Source organism: Terrapene carolina, unplaced genomic scaffold (genome assembly GCF_002925995.2).
Source record: "Terrapene carolina triunguis isolate 2854851 unplaced genomic scaffold, T_m_triunguis-2.0 Scaffold69, whole genome shotgun sequence".
Classification (NCBI taxonomy): Eukaryota; Metazoa; Chordata; order Testudines; family Emydidae; genus Terrapene; species Terrapene triunguis.
The window spans coordinates 33,156,110-33,172,040 of record NW_020664420.1 but is presented as its reverse complement, the minus strand read 5'-3'; the positions used below and the strand labels follow the sequence as shown (position 1 = coordinate 33,172,040).

Here is a 15,931-nt window from a genome sequence, read left to right as displayed (position 1 = left end):
CTGCGGAGCGCTGCCGAACCCCCCTGCCGAACGCCCCAGCCCCCCGCCGAGCGCCGCCGAACCCCCCCCCCCCCCCCCGCGCCCCCCCCCCCCCCCCCCCCAAAAAAACAAAAAACCCTGAGCGCCCCCCGCCAGCCCAAGATTGGCCACCCCTTACCAGGTGCCACCCCAAGCACGTGCTTGGTCGGCTGGTGCCTGGAGCCGGCCCTGACAGTGACCCAAAACTTTTTTTTTTTTTTTTAAATAATCTTTGCCACCTAAACACTTGAAAGTCAGGAGAAACCTGAATTATGGTACCAGTGTAACCTTAATTCTGCCTACTTCTGCATATTCATTATGATATAGCCTTTAATTACATGATCACATACTGTTTTTAACATAGGCTCCCTGCCTCATTCAGTGCACAGGATAGATGCACAAAGGGATAGAACTGCGGTTAAATAGACAACCATAAATCTGACATTTCCTAACTTTTGAATTTTTCATTTTGCAAGCTAAACAACTTTCTTTTAACACAGTTCACACACACACACAGTATATATGGGCTTTGAATGGCAGAATCACTAATATGCTATGAAGTATAACAATACTGTGTTTATAGAAACAACAAAACAATTATAAAAGTGAGAAAACTAAAATCATATTCAAAATTACACAAGACAAAAAAATAATTTAATTTAAAAGACTGCAACATCTGAGAATAGAATGCTGCAAACTAAAGTATGCAACTCCTCCCTACCCCTAAATTGTTATTGATCAAATCTAGAAAAAACTACAAAATGAACAACTTTCAAGGTTTCAAACTGATAGACTATCACTATAAAACAATGCTGCCAAAAGAAAAACAATAAGAACAGGAGATGGAGAGAGAGACTAGTAATTGGGAACTGTACCTGACTAACTCTGTTGACTTCCACTTCTTCCTCTTCAGCTTCCTCTCCAAATGAAAGCAAATTAAAATTTCTTTAAAAAACAAAACAAAAAAATACATTTTGATCCAGTGACATTTTGAACATGCAAACAATAAATATGAAATTTCAAAATTCCAATAAATAAAACATCCAGTAAATAACTGGCATGATCTCATTTAAACCATTAGCTACATGTTTGCTATTTCACCTCCATTAAACAAAAGGTATTTTTAGTTGCTTATAACTTTGCCAAACTTCAACTTTTTGGGCCAAAATTTTCCATTCCATTCTGCCTCAAGCTGATTTCTTTCTTTCTTTTTTTTTGCAGGGGGGGAAAAAGGGGGAAGGGTGTAGTGGGCTGTAAATTTCAGCTAAAAATCATCCAGACATTTCTGAGAAAGAGAATAGGGAAATAAGCATTGTTTTGCCCATGTTACAAAAATTCCTACAACTATTTTATTGAGAGGCTCTAGCACTTCTTGCTTTAAAGAAGGAGCTAGAAATATAACAGGGGGTTGGTTGTCCTAGTGTCAAGAGCAAGTCTTTTGCCGTCCTCACAGAAATTCACCCAATTTTAGCCAAGTTATATGCCTCTGAAAAGATTGCAGTTTACACAGTTGCTCCTCCTGGCTCCAAGAGGCCAATGTGGTGCAAGGCACAGGAACTGAGAGCAGGGACACTGCTCGTACCTAGGCATCTAGGAGGAGAAGCCAACTGATAGAAACGGGATAAGGAAAAGAGGGTGGGGAGGAAAGAGAGGGTTACTCACCTTGAGCAGTAATTGGAGTTCAAGATGTGTCCCCCTATGGGTGCTCTACTTTAGGTGCACATGCACCCTCTGGGCCTTTCATCAGATTTTCTCGATAGCAGTGCCTGTTTGGCCCACACATGCGCCCTACTAGGTGGGTGAACCGTCCTCAGTTCCTTATCTACCACAAAGTCCCACTAGGGAGAAGGCAGGCAGCTAATGGAGCACCCACAGGGACACACATCTTGAAGAACCCCAGTTACTGCACAAGGTGAGTAACCTCTCCTTCTTCTTCAAGTAACGTCCCTATGTGTTCTCCACTTCAGGTGACTCCTGAGCAGTATCGCCAGAGGAAGGAAGGATCTTCAGAGCAGAACCCAATACTGAAGACAGAACTGGACTGCCAACTGCCACATCTGATCTAGAGACATGAACCAAAGTACGTATTGAAATCCAGGTTTCAGCTCTGCAAATGTCAGCAACTGGAGCATCCTTCAGTAATGCCATAGACATAGATTGCAACGTTGTAGAATGGGCTGGCACCTTAGAATGTTGGCAGAGTCATAATATGAAATAATACACACAGAGATCCACCACAAGAGACTTTGGGTGGAGCCTGTGGATCCTTTAGATCTGTGCACAATCAAAACAGTCTGGGAGACTTTCAAAATGGTTGGTCCTTCTAGATAGAAGGCTAATGCCTTCTGGCATCCCAGCTACGGAAAGCAGCTTTCTGTTTGGAGTGATGTGGTTTGGGGGGAATGGTAAATGAATGGTCTGATTAAGGTGAAATTCAGAGGATACTGAGTAGAAACTTGGGATGTGACCGTAACGAAACCTGTTCCTTGAAGAACTCTGCGGGGCAGGGGAGATCTGCCATTAAAACCCTCAATTCTCCCACTCTCTGTGTAGAAGTGATGGCAACCAAGAAAGCTGTTTTCATGAGCAAGTGGAATAGCGAATATGTAGTTAATGGCTAAAAGAGGTGTGTCATAAGGCAATTAAGGACACATTCAAGTCCCATACCGGGGTATGTTCCTTAACCTATAGATAACTATTCAAATCTTTAAGAAATCTTGAAGTTGTGGTGAAAAATCTTCCACAGACTAGTGAAAGGCTGTTATTGCTGCCAAGTGAACCTTGACAGAACTCATAACAATACCTGATCTTTTTAATTCTAACAGATAATCCAAGGTGGTGGAAAGAGAAGCGTGGTCAAGAGATACTTGCCGACAGATACACCATAGGTGAAATTTCTACTTCTCGTAGATGTTTTTCTGCTATTTAACAAAACCTGTTGTACCTCTGTTAAGTGGGAAGTCTCTATCCCGAGAACCATCTAGGAGCCTTGCTTGAGGTCACAAAACTTCCAAATTGGCCGGTGAAGTGGCCGGCGACCAGCACCCTGAGATAACAGGTGGCAACCAACTGGAAGTCACAGCAGTGGATGAGAAGTGAAATGAACTGGTAAGGGTACCAACCTGCCTTGGCCAAGTCAGTGCAATCAAATGACCTAATCCTTGTCCTGCTTGATCTTGTTGAGAACTTTCAAGATCAATGGCATTGGTAGACAAGAATAAAGACGACTCCTGGCCCATGGAATAAGAAAGTCATTTCCCAGTGACTGAGACACGAATCTCTCCCATCCTCCCCCCCAGAGTAAAACTTCCTGCACTTTGCATTGGCAGCAGTGGCAAAAAGTTCCACTTCTGGAAAAACCCTAGGTTAGAAATATGCTGTGGAGGATTTGTGAATCCAACTTCCAGTCATAACTCTTAGAGAAGCGTCTGCGAAGGTGGTCGGCTGTGATGTTCTGTGTACCCCAGAGGTAAGAGGTTGAGATGCTATCATGTTGGTTACATGCTAATTTCAGAGCTTTGTCTCCTTGGCACAGAGTCGGGGGGAGCGTGCTCCCCTCTGTCGATTGATATAAAACATGCCGGACACAATGTTTGTCATGATCTTGACTAATTTGGCTTTGTTCAGTGAAAGAAAATGGGAGCAAGCATTCCTGACTGCCCTCAACTCCTGAATGTTGATATGCAGGAGACTCTTAGGAAGACCATTTGCCCTGGATGGTGTGAGGACTGAGATCCACTCCCCATCCCAAAAGGGATCTGTCTGAAGTGATAACGGTAGTCAGAGGAGGTTGAAAGAAGAGAACTGCCCACACAGACTTTGGAGGAGTTCTTCCACCAATTGAGCAAGTCCAGAACCCAAAGGGGAAGAGAGACCTATTTGTCAAGTCTGTGCTTGTTTGGTATGTAGACTGTCCTGAGTCATTCCTGGAAATACTGAAGATGCAATCTGGCATGTTGGGTCATGAAGACACACTCCACCATATGGCCCAACAGCTGAAGACAATTCCTTGCTGAAGTCTGAGGGCTTAATTGAATCTTTATACTAAGATTCTGCAGATTCGCAAACCTGTCGAGGCTCCTATAAAAATCTATCCACTGAACCAAGATCAAAACAGACTTTTCATGGTTAATCTGGAGGTCTTGGGTATGAAACAAAGACCTCATCATTTGTACTGCCAATGGACCTCGGTTTATGATCAGTCCCTGAGTGGCTAATCATTGAGAAAAGGGAAGACAATTATGCCTACACAATGTAGATGAGCGGCTTGGACTGCCATGACCTTTGAGAATATGTTTGGGGCAGAGGAGAGGCCAAAAGGGAGCACTTGGTATTGCAAGTGGTTGTGGTTGACTATAAATCAAAGAAACTTCTTGTGAGAGGGGTGAATTGTAATGTGGAAATAAGTGTCTTGAAGGTAGAGAGTCACAAACCAATCCCTGGGTAGGTCTACGCTTACCCGGTAGTTCGGCGGCAAGCAAATCCAACTGCTGGGTTCGACTTATCGCGTCTTGTCTGGACGCGATAAGTCAAACCCGGACGTGCTCGCCGTCGACTGCGGTACTCCAGCTCGACGAGAGGAGTACGCAAAGTCGACGGGGGAGCCTGCCTGCCGCGTCTGGACGGAGGTAAGTTCGAACTAAGGTACTTCGAACTTCAGCTACGTTATTCAAGTAGCTGAAGTTGCGTACCTTAGTTCGAATTGGGGGGTTAGTGTAGACCTGCCCCCTGATATCTAGAGAGGGAATAATAGCTGTAAGAGTCACCATCCTGAATTTACGTTATTTCATGCAGTTGTTGAGACATCTGAGATTTAATATTGATCTCCAGCCTCCATTCTTTTTGGGGACCAGATAATATTTGAAACAGAACCTTTCCTCCCGTGCTGAACTGGAAGTGGTTCTATAGCTGCTAAGCATAGGAGAGAAGCAACCTCCTAACTCAGCAACTAATCGTGAGATGGGTCTCTGAAAAGAGACAGAAAAAGGGGATGGGAGGTGAAATAGATGGAATAACCAAGATGGTACAATCCCCATACCCCCTGGGTTGGACATTAGTGTCTCCTATGCAGATCCAAACGGCGAAAAGGGGGGTATCCAAAGTGGGGAAGGAGGATGGAACATTGCAGAGTCAGATTTATTTGGAGCAGGTGGTTCAGACTCTTGATGAAGCCATCAAAGCTAATGCTTGGATTTCTCAGATGGCTAAAATGAAGAAGAGGTAATAGTAGGCTTTTTCTTGGAATATCTCAGCCTCTTGGTCAGAGCGTCAGTTGATCTACAGAAAATAGAGAAGTGAGTTGGGCGAGATCTTTGTGATGTCTGGAACCTGCTAAATTTTCTTTTATTTGCAAGTGTGTATATTCCAAGGGATCTAAGTGTGGCCACTGAGTCCTTCAAAGCGTGAAGGCAATCATCAGTGGACTCCAAAAAAAACAGTGTGTGGACCATCAAAAGGGAAGTCCTCAACAGTGCTCTGTATCTCCCTAGGAAAGCCTGACATCTGTAGCCAAGAAGCTCAGCCCATAACAATCACAGCAGAAATGGACCGGGCTGTTGTATCAACTGCATCTATGGAGGTTTGCAACAATGTCTTTGGTAAAAGCTGACCCTCATGTATGATAGCCTTAAATTGCTTGTGGTGCTCTTCTTGCAAATGGTCAATAAAAGTGTTAAACTTGTTATAATTCAAACAGTCGTATTATGACATGAGCGCTTGATGGTTTGCTATTCTGAACTGTAGCACTGTGGAGGAATAACTCCTGCAATCGAATAGATCTAGTCGCTTCTGGTCCTTGTTATAGGGAGTAGATTTCGTATTGTGTTGTCTACCACATACATTCAATGCATCCATGACCAGTGAATTTGGTGTTGGATGTGAGAATAAGAACTCTGAATCCTTGGCTGGCACACAGTATTTTTGGTTGGCACGTTTACAAGTGTGTGCGTGGGGGCAGGGGGCATAGCTGGAGTCTGCCAGATTGTCTTGGCAGGCTCTAGTAAAGCTTCATTAATAGGGAGTGCCACATGAGAAGCTGGTGTGTGTAAAATGTCCAGTTTATGATGGGAGTCCTGGGCTTCCTCAAGCAGGATCTGAAAAGTATCTGCGATATACTTCATCAGCTTCTGGAAATGTCTAAACACATCTGCCAAGGACTGTGGTAGAGGCATTACTACCTCATCTGGCAATAATGAAGAGATATATGTAGGAGATGTAACCGCTTTGTCAGCTCTTGCTTCTTTTTCCTCAAACGTCTCCTCTCCGGGTTCTGGCTGGAGAGGAGGAAGTGAGGGCACAAGAGAATATGTGTCTGTTTCCTGCGAGGACTCAGTGCCCTTAACAATACAGGGCCTAAGGATCCTAGTGAGGTCACTGAGAGGGAGCACAGGGCATGAGAGGAGGCATCCATGGTTGATCACCCCAGGTGGTCAAAGGTCAGTGTTGCCTATCCTCCCCTTTTTCTGTATGTGAAGGAGAATAATGACTCAGAGTAGACAGGAGATCTGTAAAGAGAGATCCTCAACATAGTGCAGGGAAAGTGATAATTGTTCAATCTGGGTGGTCAAAGTCGGAGAAGCAAGAGAAGAAGTGTTGAGACAGTAACCCAGTAGACTTTAGTAGGGAGAGATGTGTGGTCCTCGTAAGTAATGGAGGTGCTGGCTCCTTTGATACCAGGACGACTCTTGAGTATTGAAATTCCTGCTGTAGCAGGGGAAAATAAGCAGGAGCCATGCAGAGTCCTGTAGAAGTCAGCATTGGTACTGAGGTAGGTACATTGGTAATATGAGTCAGTGCAGCCAGTTCTGTGTGCACAGAACAAGAATGTCCTGACTCAGAGGAAAAGGTCTGAGGCACTGGGATAGGTACAGAAGGATCTGATGACACCAACCTCTTTAAAGTGGAATGTCCACTAAAATGGGCACGGTCACTGGAAGCAGAAGAGGTATTCAGTATTGTGCCTTTCTTAGTAGTATCATGGCTCTTGGAAGCAGGTTACTTCTTTGTGGTACCAGAAGAACTTGGAGCCTCAGTAGCAGTCCCTTTGGGGCCTGAGGTCCCCAGTGACCAAGACTTCCTGGAAGGAGATCTAGAGCTCCTGCCAGTATCTGTAGACTTAAGAGTGTGGGACTTTTGGTACTGCTGTGACGAGTGACAATGCTGGATCTCCCGAGGCTCTCAGTGACTGAGTCTCTTGGTGATCAGAATCCGGAGGTAGACAGGGCACTATGTACAGGGGTTCTTGAAATCCAGGTCAGAAGTTGGTCTCAGGATTAATTCCATCATGAGGAGCTTGTACTTTATCTCCCTGTTTTTTCTAGATTTGCTCTTGAATGAAGAACAGATCTTACACTTTGATGGTAAATGGGTGTCTCCCACACACTGGAGACACTGAGATTGTCCATACTAATTGGCGTAGCTTCCAGCATGAAAGACAACACTTAAAGTGTGGGGACCCCACCATATCCCAGAAACAAAAACCAAGTCCAAAATAATCCCTCAAATGGGGAAGAACAACAACATGTCTAAACTAAACTACGTATACTGAACTAACTAAGTATGCTAAGTGAAACTAAGAGGGCATGCTATACGCTTCATCTCAGAGTGAAGGCAGCTGAGAATGAATTGACAGCGATTCGCCCATGCAGCCCAATATAACCTCACTACGAGGCACAGCGATGTGTAGGGTGCAGGAGCAGGCCAAACAGGCACTTCTACCAAAAATCTCTGATCACAGATGTAGGGGGAGCATGCGCACCTGAGGTGGAGCACCCACAGGACACTACTCAAAGAAGAACAGAGGGATAACAGGAGTCAGAGGGGAAGACGGGTGACAGGAGCAAGCGGGTGGGGGTGGGGGGAAGGGAACTAGTCAGGGAAATGGTTAGGATCTGAGGGAGAGGCAAGCAGGTGCTGGGATCGGAACACAGGACAGGAGGAGAGGGGGACAGAGACAGGCCAGTCACAACAGCAAAAGGAATCTAACACCACTATACCACACTCCCCTCCAGAACCTGGAATTGAATCCAAACCAGGAGTCCTGTATCTCTACATTTCTCTGTCTGCAAATAGATGTGAAACTCAGGGTACGTCTTCACTACCCGCCGTATCTGCAGGTAGCAATCGATTTATCCGGGATCAATATATCGCGTCTCGTTAAGACGCGATATATCGATCCCCGAACAAGCTAACCATCGACTCCGGAACTCCACCAGAGCGAGCGGCGGTAGCGCAGTCGACGGGGGAACCGCGGCCATCGATCCCGCGCCGTCTGGACCCCAGGTAATTCGATCCAAGATACTTCAACTTCAGCTACGTTATTCGCATAGCTGAAGTTGCGTATCTTGGATCGATCCCCCCCCCCCAGTGTAGACCAGCGCTCAATGTCAAATTGTGTGTGTGTCATCCCCCGCCAAAGCACCTGATCTACACAGAGGATAACAGGCTTCTACTACTACCAGTTACTCAGGTGGCTTAAGTGGTAGGGATTTGTGCTGGGATCTAACTGAATCTTACTGATGACCCAATATACACAATAGTTCCACATGACAGAATTTCTTTTTTCATGCTGGTATCTTTTTTTTTTTTTTTTTAAACTAGGAATTTACTCAAAAAAAACCTTGTAACAAGATTGTTACGGTTGCAAAGCACTCGTAAGTTAGAAAATGCCAGAATTAATGCCCATGCAAACTTAATTTGCCTCCTTGTGTATATGCATTATCATACAATTTTTAATTACATAATCACATGCTTTTTTTCCCCCCCAAGACTCCTACCTCATTTATTGAAGGGCTAGCTAGTTATTCAATATTTCTTTTTATCCTCCTCATTCAAAATACGTGGCCACAGACCTTTTTTAATACCCACATCCAAACCCTGCACTGAATACAAAACTATTAATTTTCTCTTCGATGTTGATATGGTACTCCTACTGTAGTATCTTAGTGCTTCACAAATATTAATGAATTTATCAATACAACAATTCTATGAGATTAGGTGATGGTATCATCCCATTTTACAGTTGGGGAACCAAGGCACAAAGATATTAAGGCTAAAATTGTCAAAAAAGTGTCCACTAATTTTGGGTGCTAAACTTGAGACGCTGAAGGACTGATCTTTCCAGAGTATATAGCATTTTTATAGCACTTTATACATTCAAAACACATCTCCCAAACTTCAGTTGCAGATGTGAGTACTCTACACTTCTGCAAATTTGACACCAAATGTCTCCCACTTGACATCCAGAAAATAAAAAACACATAATTAGTGGCCAATTGTGAATATTTTAGTTTAAATGACTTTCCCAACATCACAAAGGAACTCTGTGGCAGAGGCAGGGATAGAATCCAATTCTCCAGAATGGAATTCAATTTCCTTGACTATAAGACCATTTTGCTTGCAATCCCTTGCCTTATTAACTATACGCTTTCCAATTCCTGCACCAAATATGGAGTCCTACAGAAAACTTTGTCACTCACAAGAGTATTGATTCATTCTGAGAACACCATCAGTCTGATGCACAGAATGAGGTGACGGTGTCTTGGACAAAGTAGTATATAATCATGAAACCAGAGACTGTATCATGATGCATACATACTAGGGGCCCATATTAAGGTTGCAAATGCACCCTTTATTCTGGCATTTCTTAATTTATAACTGCTTCACTTTACAACCTTACTGTTCTTTAAAGAGTATTTTTTTTTATTGTAATTTGGCATACATAATGCTGAAATCTTATACCTTTAACTGTATGTAAACAATCTTTTTACCAACTATAATATTCAGCATTAAGAAATAAAGGAAACGGGACAAATTGCTTAAACTATTAACACAGTTTTTATGCACTCCCATCTTGAAAAAAATCAGGTACCACATTTACTATACAAGGTACTATACAAGGGCACTAGCATATCATAGAACAAGACTGAAATAATTTTATAATTAGAGCTGTATAAAATACAAGAAAAGCCCACGTATGAAGTATAATTACTTTGTGCCTTTGGATTTTGACTTTTTTACTTCTTCCCCTGGTTTGTCCTTTTTCAGCTTTTTATTTGCTCTTGGAATGATGTCATCAAAAGGATTAAACAAAACCTAAGGAAAGAGTTAAATATTTGTATAAAAATATTTAATAAGCATTTTGCTGTCATTTAGAATGCTTACGTCTTTAAAAAATAAGACTTGTTTTTAAAAAATACACTATTTTGAAATTTATTTTTTCAGCAATAATATATAACCCACTCAGATAAATTAATGCCAATACATCCTACTAGAATATAATTGTTTGAAGACAAAGAAAAAAATAGAATATTTTAATTAACTGCATACATACCTCACTACTTTTTATTTTGTGTGGATTGAGTGGTCTTTCTTCTTTGTCAATTTCTACTTCAGTCAGTCGTAACATATTGTATATGGTATCCCCAGTAATCTAGCAAATTCACAAAAGTTTTTTTAAAGTTAGTTATTTCAAAGCCTATCAATTTTCAGATTGCTTGTTAATTATTCTGCAAAATTTAAGGAAATTGTTATGCAAATAATTTTGAATATATGAAAGAGGGATATCTAAATATAGATTATATATGGCTACAGATATTTTAAATGCAACAAGACTCTCCTCTTTAGCAACCCGATTCTGTGTTTAAGAACTATTTAACTGCCACAAAAGTTAGCGATGGGAGCTGTGAATTGAAAATAAAACTAAAAAAATTCTGTAGACTACAGAGCTAACCTACTTGACAATTTCCACATTCTCTTGAAACCATCATCATTTTATTGCTTTCATTTGTTTGGGTTGTTCTTGAATAATGATATTCCAATTGTATTTCTAAATTGATATTTTATTAACAGTAGAAAAAACAGTGTATATGCAACAATCAGAGCACTTTTAATTTTATTAGATTACTCTGAAAAAGTGTATCGTAAAGGTTCAATTTAGTAGAAAAGCAATGGAAAATTAACTATTAAGGGAAACTACCAATTGAGATCAATGTCAGGCATGGAGACAGACAAAAACAGAGATGTTCTTAAACATTAAAATAACTTTGAAAGTAGCAAAAATGCATTTGAGCTGTGTGAAGTACTAAGATAATACAAAAACATTCTCTGAATTTAGAAGTACATTTAATTGCCTCTGTCAAAACCATGATTCAAGTCATAACTCTATAGCGAACCTTTCCAAAAATGGTGTGCTTGTTGTTAAGTTCATCTGCACGGCCCAGTGTAAAGAAAAATTGACTGCCATTATCATGAGCTCCAGCATTTGCCATAGCAACCAGTCCTCTTCGATTAAAACGCAATCGTGAGTGGAATTCATCCTTCAAAGTAAAAAGGAAGATGGTTTAGTATGCAATTTTAATTTTGCACTTGTTTAACCAGTAAACAGCCACCCTAATATACAAAAGGAAGAATTTCTTGGGTTTGAAAAATTTACACTGTTGTACCAAAACAACAATTTATGGGTGTCTTTCTACACAAGGATGGTGCTTAATGATAACACCTGGAGATCTTGAATTGAAAAGATTTTAAACAAAATTTCCATTCTTTCATCATTTCTCTCAATTTTCTGTTATGCTAATATGAATAAGCACACGATTACTCCTCTTGATGGAAACATCAAAAACTACTCCCAGATCAACAATGCAAACAAATACATGATTTTTTTTATTTTTTTTTTTTAAGTGCAAGCTTAAGAGCTTCTTGTTAACCAGGCTAAGAAATGGAAAAAATATTTGTCAACTTCAAAGCAATAATATAGATGTGATTAAAGAAAAATAAAAAAAGAAAAAAGAAACCTAGTATTTAAACACAATCTCTCCTATTAGAAAAAAAGACTAAAACCTGCATTTTTCTTGTGACATCAAAACTATCATATATTTTTTAGGTTAAATGTTGTATCTCGGAACAAATCCAGTTCCTATTAAAATCAATGGGAGCTCTGCAATAGATTTTAATAGTACCAGTATTTCATCCTTATTATGGGTCCACTTCTTGTTTGCTGGGCAAGACACAATACTTCCACTGTAAGGTACTACTCTGAATGAGAAAAGGAGCCAGGATCAGCGTTTATGTAAAGACAGGAAATTAAAAGTTGCCCATGCAAACTTAATTCTCCCTCCAATGCATACACATTATGATAGTCTTCAAATACAAGATCATATACAATCCTCCCACACACACACTTCTCCTGTGTCTCCTTGTTCTTTTAGCCAGCCCAACAGGTTAGCAATAGCACAATACACAGCCAATCGATATGCTGTTATGTGAAGTACTAACTTTACAGAACCAGGGAGACCCTGACTATACACAAAGATCCTGGAAATGTAAAGATGTGCAAAAATAGTGCTTGTGATTTACATAAGTGCACACAGAACTAGCATGACAAAAAGAAAAACTAAGCACACACAAGCAGGCAAACTTCCCCAATACTAAGAACAATCTGAAAGAAGAAAACCCTGTATTTAAAGCCTTCTGTGACAACTCCTTCTCAGGTCATTTCTTGTGAGAGAAGTCATCTTGGGTCCTCAAAATTAGAGAGAGAATAGAATATCAGATACAAACCATCAATCCTGGTAGAAGGAAAATGAGACCACTCATCCCCCTCTCACATTTCAATGTGGGCTCTGCACAAGCGAGGGGCCCACCCACACGTGACTCACTACATGATCATGATTTACAGATGCACCCTAAGACCAAGGGTAGGGCAGGGGTATGAAGCTGCTGTTTTTTGTGACCGAGTCTTATAAGGCTGAACTGGGAGACAGGAATGGATCTGTGTGCAACTACAAAGCTGGCAGAAGCACTGGGACCCTGCAAAGGGGCTATTTTTCTTCTATTTGCCTGATCATGTAGAGGGCTTCACTTGTGGACTGGGAAGCCGTGGCTCAAGAATCCCCAAAGTCCTACGATGGCCTTGCTGGACAGCCCGCGGGCCTGGAATCTGAGTTACAGTCCAGCGTTGCCCAGTTCTCTCTGGGTTTTCCCAGCCAAATAGGAGGAGGGGAAGGTAGGGGACCCGGGCCCTTCCTCTCAACCAGGTCTAGTCCAGGGCCCAAAGGGAAAGGTGCAAGGATGTCTAAGTCCCCTCTCGCTGATACACCAGACCAACTTCCCCTGGGCTACTTCCTACCTCCCCACTCTGGGGCATGGTTACAGCACTCTGCCCCTCCCTAGCAGAGAGTTCCCAATCAGCCTCAACAACCTAAATAGTCAAATGGGTACTTCCCAACTCACTTCTCAATGTCCAGTTATTCTCCCTTCTAGGGGAGAGAAGGGTCAAACCCCTGGCTTCCCAGTTGGGTCTTACCCACAGTCCAGACCTTTGGACCATTCTGTCCCAGAGGCTGGAAACTGGCTTCCTCTCTCCAGACAGCCTTGCCTTCAATCTCCCTCCACGGCTGCTTGACTGTCAGAGTCCCCTTTTAAGTAGGTTCTCTATTTGGAGCATGCTCTGCAGCTGCGGAGGGGCAGGGTCCTCTTGCCGGGACTGGTCCCTCACTACCTTAGCCTTTGTGTGGGGTCTGTAAACACCATCACAGACCAGAATGGGAAGAAATCACTACCACATGGAGATCTGTCCAATAGTGTGGCTGCATTGTTGAACTACCACAGAGGCATCTCAGTAACAATATCCTGCTCAGCCCTGATTCCATGTGGTAGCCCTTGTTGGACACAAAGCTTGAAACTCACTTTATGCAACTGAATCATTTCCAAAAAAATACTGTATGCAGAGTTAGCACGCAAAAAATTAACAAAAGTTGCATGCTAATATTAACTTGGAAAAAAAAAGAAGTCTGGCCAACTGATCACATGTGTTCCCTGTTTAGTAGTATAAATCTATTTGTTCATGCAATCAAGAAGAGAAACTATCTCCTTTGAAGCCTGAGGTTAGAAAAGAACCGGAGTCCTGGGTTGAAAAGAGCAATGCAGGTTTACACATAGTATAAAGGGCCTTGCCTATAAACATTCCTCGTGATAAAATAATTGAACATATAGCATTAACCACTTCAGTGTTGTCTAACAGATCACAAAATCATACAACAAAACCTCTCTCTGGCCCAATTTCATATATCTAGTGCACCCTCTGTTTCAATGCAATGCTTAAGCGAGATAAAAACAGAAGAACATCTACAAAGGGGAAGTCTGTTTTTAAAGGTACCTTCTAACATATGAAGAATATGAATATTAAGAGACTGGGTGTCAAATTTTAGAAATATACTAAACTACACTGAAGAGTTACACATGCCCAACTTGGTCTAGCCTCAGTGTGGGGGCAACAGACTAGAAGACCTCTTGCAATCCCTTCCAGGCCTATATTTTTATTATTTTTAACTTGTGTGTGCATATGTTTAAGACAGGGCTGTTCATGGACCTGTAAACATTAGATCTAAACTTGCACGAGTATAAGAATATTTCTGTATCTAAGTTTGGCACGTGCAAATATCTGTTCATACTTTTGAATATTTGCTGCTGCCAGAATACTAGTACGACAAGTGTTGGAAAGCATTATTCAGTCATTGCAATCTGGGCAAGAGAAGATGAAGATATTTGAAAGCTGTTGACTCTCCTCTTTTATTGTAATATTCCACACAAGTTTACCTGGTGCTTTCTGATCTCTTTTTGCTCTACTGAATACCTAGTAGGAACAACATTGAAATCACTTCAGTGATATTTTTACATTTAAGTAACTCACCCAATTTTACACTTATTTCACCCTTTTGATTCCACTTTTCTCTTTTCTTCATGTCCTCTTACTGTACCCTATTTTCACTTTTCCTAATGCAGTTTTTGCTAATAGGCTAACACATTATATTAGTACCCTGGGTACAATACAGACAGATTTTGGAACTGTGCATGCAAAAATGCACATGCAAAAATGGAGACACAAGATGTGCAAGCAATCACTGTACAAGAGAAAAGATTAATTTCTTGTGTGAGCTTTGTTTTAGAAATCTCTCCTATTAGTAAAGTCACTTGCAAATGAATATACAGTAATTAAAAACAAGCTATACAGATACCTACCTTGAAGGGGAGCCCGTAGATTGACTCTCCACCTGATCCAGTACCAGTGGGATCTCCCCCTTGCACTATAAAATCAGGCACAACTCTGTGAAATATTGTGTTGTCATAATAACCTGCAAAGAAAAAGAATATTTACCACAGATATTTTTAAATTATTCTAAAAGTACATTTATAGTGTAAGCAATGTGGCCTTGTGGCTACAACACTAGAGTGGGACTCAGGGAACCTATTTCTGGCTCTACAACCAGCCTGCTGGGTAAGTCACTTTGCTGCCCTGTGTCTCAGTTTCTCCCATCTAATAGTGATACTGACCACATTTATAAAGTGCTTTGAGATCTAGGGGTAGGTATTATTATTATGTGTACAGAAGTTAGAAATTGAGCTTTGACTCAAAGACTGGTATTTTGTTGATTTTCAACTTCTGTTTCAATTTTCAATGTTAAAATATTCCATTTATATGAACTGGGAAGTACCATAAGATGTGGGATCAGGTAAACATCTTAAATTTTCAAGACAATGGTGTCAAAATTAAACACACTAATATACAATATAGAACAGTTTGCTGTGTTTTGCAGTACACTTGAAGGCATTGCATGTCACTGAAAGGATAATATTGATAGATAAAATTCATAGATTCTAGGACTGGAAGGGACCTCGAGAGGTCATCGAGTCCAGTCCCCTGCCCTCATGGGAGGACCAAATACTGTCTAGACCATCCCTGATAGACATTTATCTAACCTACTCTTAAATAATCTCCAGAGATAGAGATTCCACAACCTCCCTAGGCAGTTTATTCCAGTGTCTAACCACCCTGACAGTTAGGAACTTTTTCCTAATGTCCAACCTACACCTCCCTTGCTGCAGTTTAAGCCCATTGCTTCTTGTTCTATCCTTA

At 41.4% G+C, this 15,931-nt stretch overlaps 1 protein-coding gene across 1 annotated transcript in view; it reads right to left on the bottom strand.

Moving 5' to 3' along the window:
• The window catches only part of CWC27 (CWC27 spliceosome associated cyclophilin), a 203,159-nt gene that overhangs the window by 178,979 nt on the left and 8,249 nt on the right, over positions 1–15,931 (bottom strand). Inside the window, exons 3-7 of the mRNA XM_024194755.3 lie at positions 15,037–15,149; positions 11,190–11,333; positions 10,349–10,447; positions 10,007–10,110; positions 894–963 (exon numbers count right to left, since the gene is read on the bottom strand). Coding sequence (XP_024050523.1) covers positions 894–963; positions 10,007–10,110; positions 10,349–10,447; positions 11,190–11,333; positions 15,037–15,149 — 530 coding nt within the window. The remainder of the gene's footprint in view (positions 1–893; positions 964–10,006; positions 10,111–10,348; positions 10,448–11,189; positions 11,334–15,036; positions 15,150–15,931) is intronic.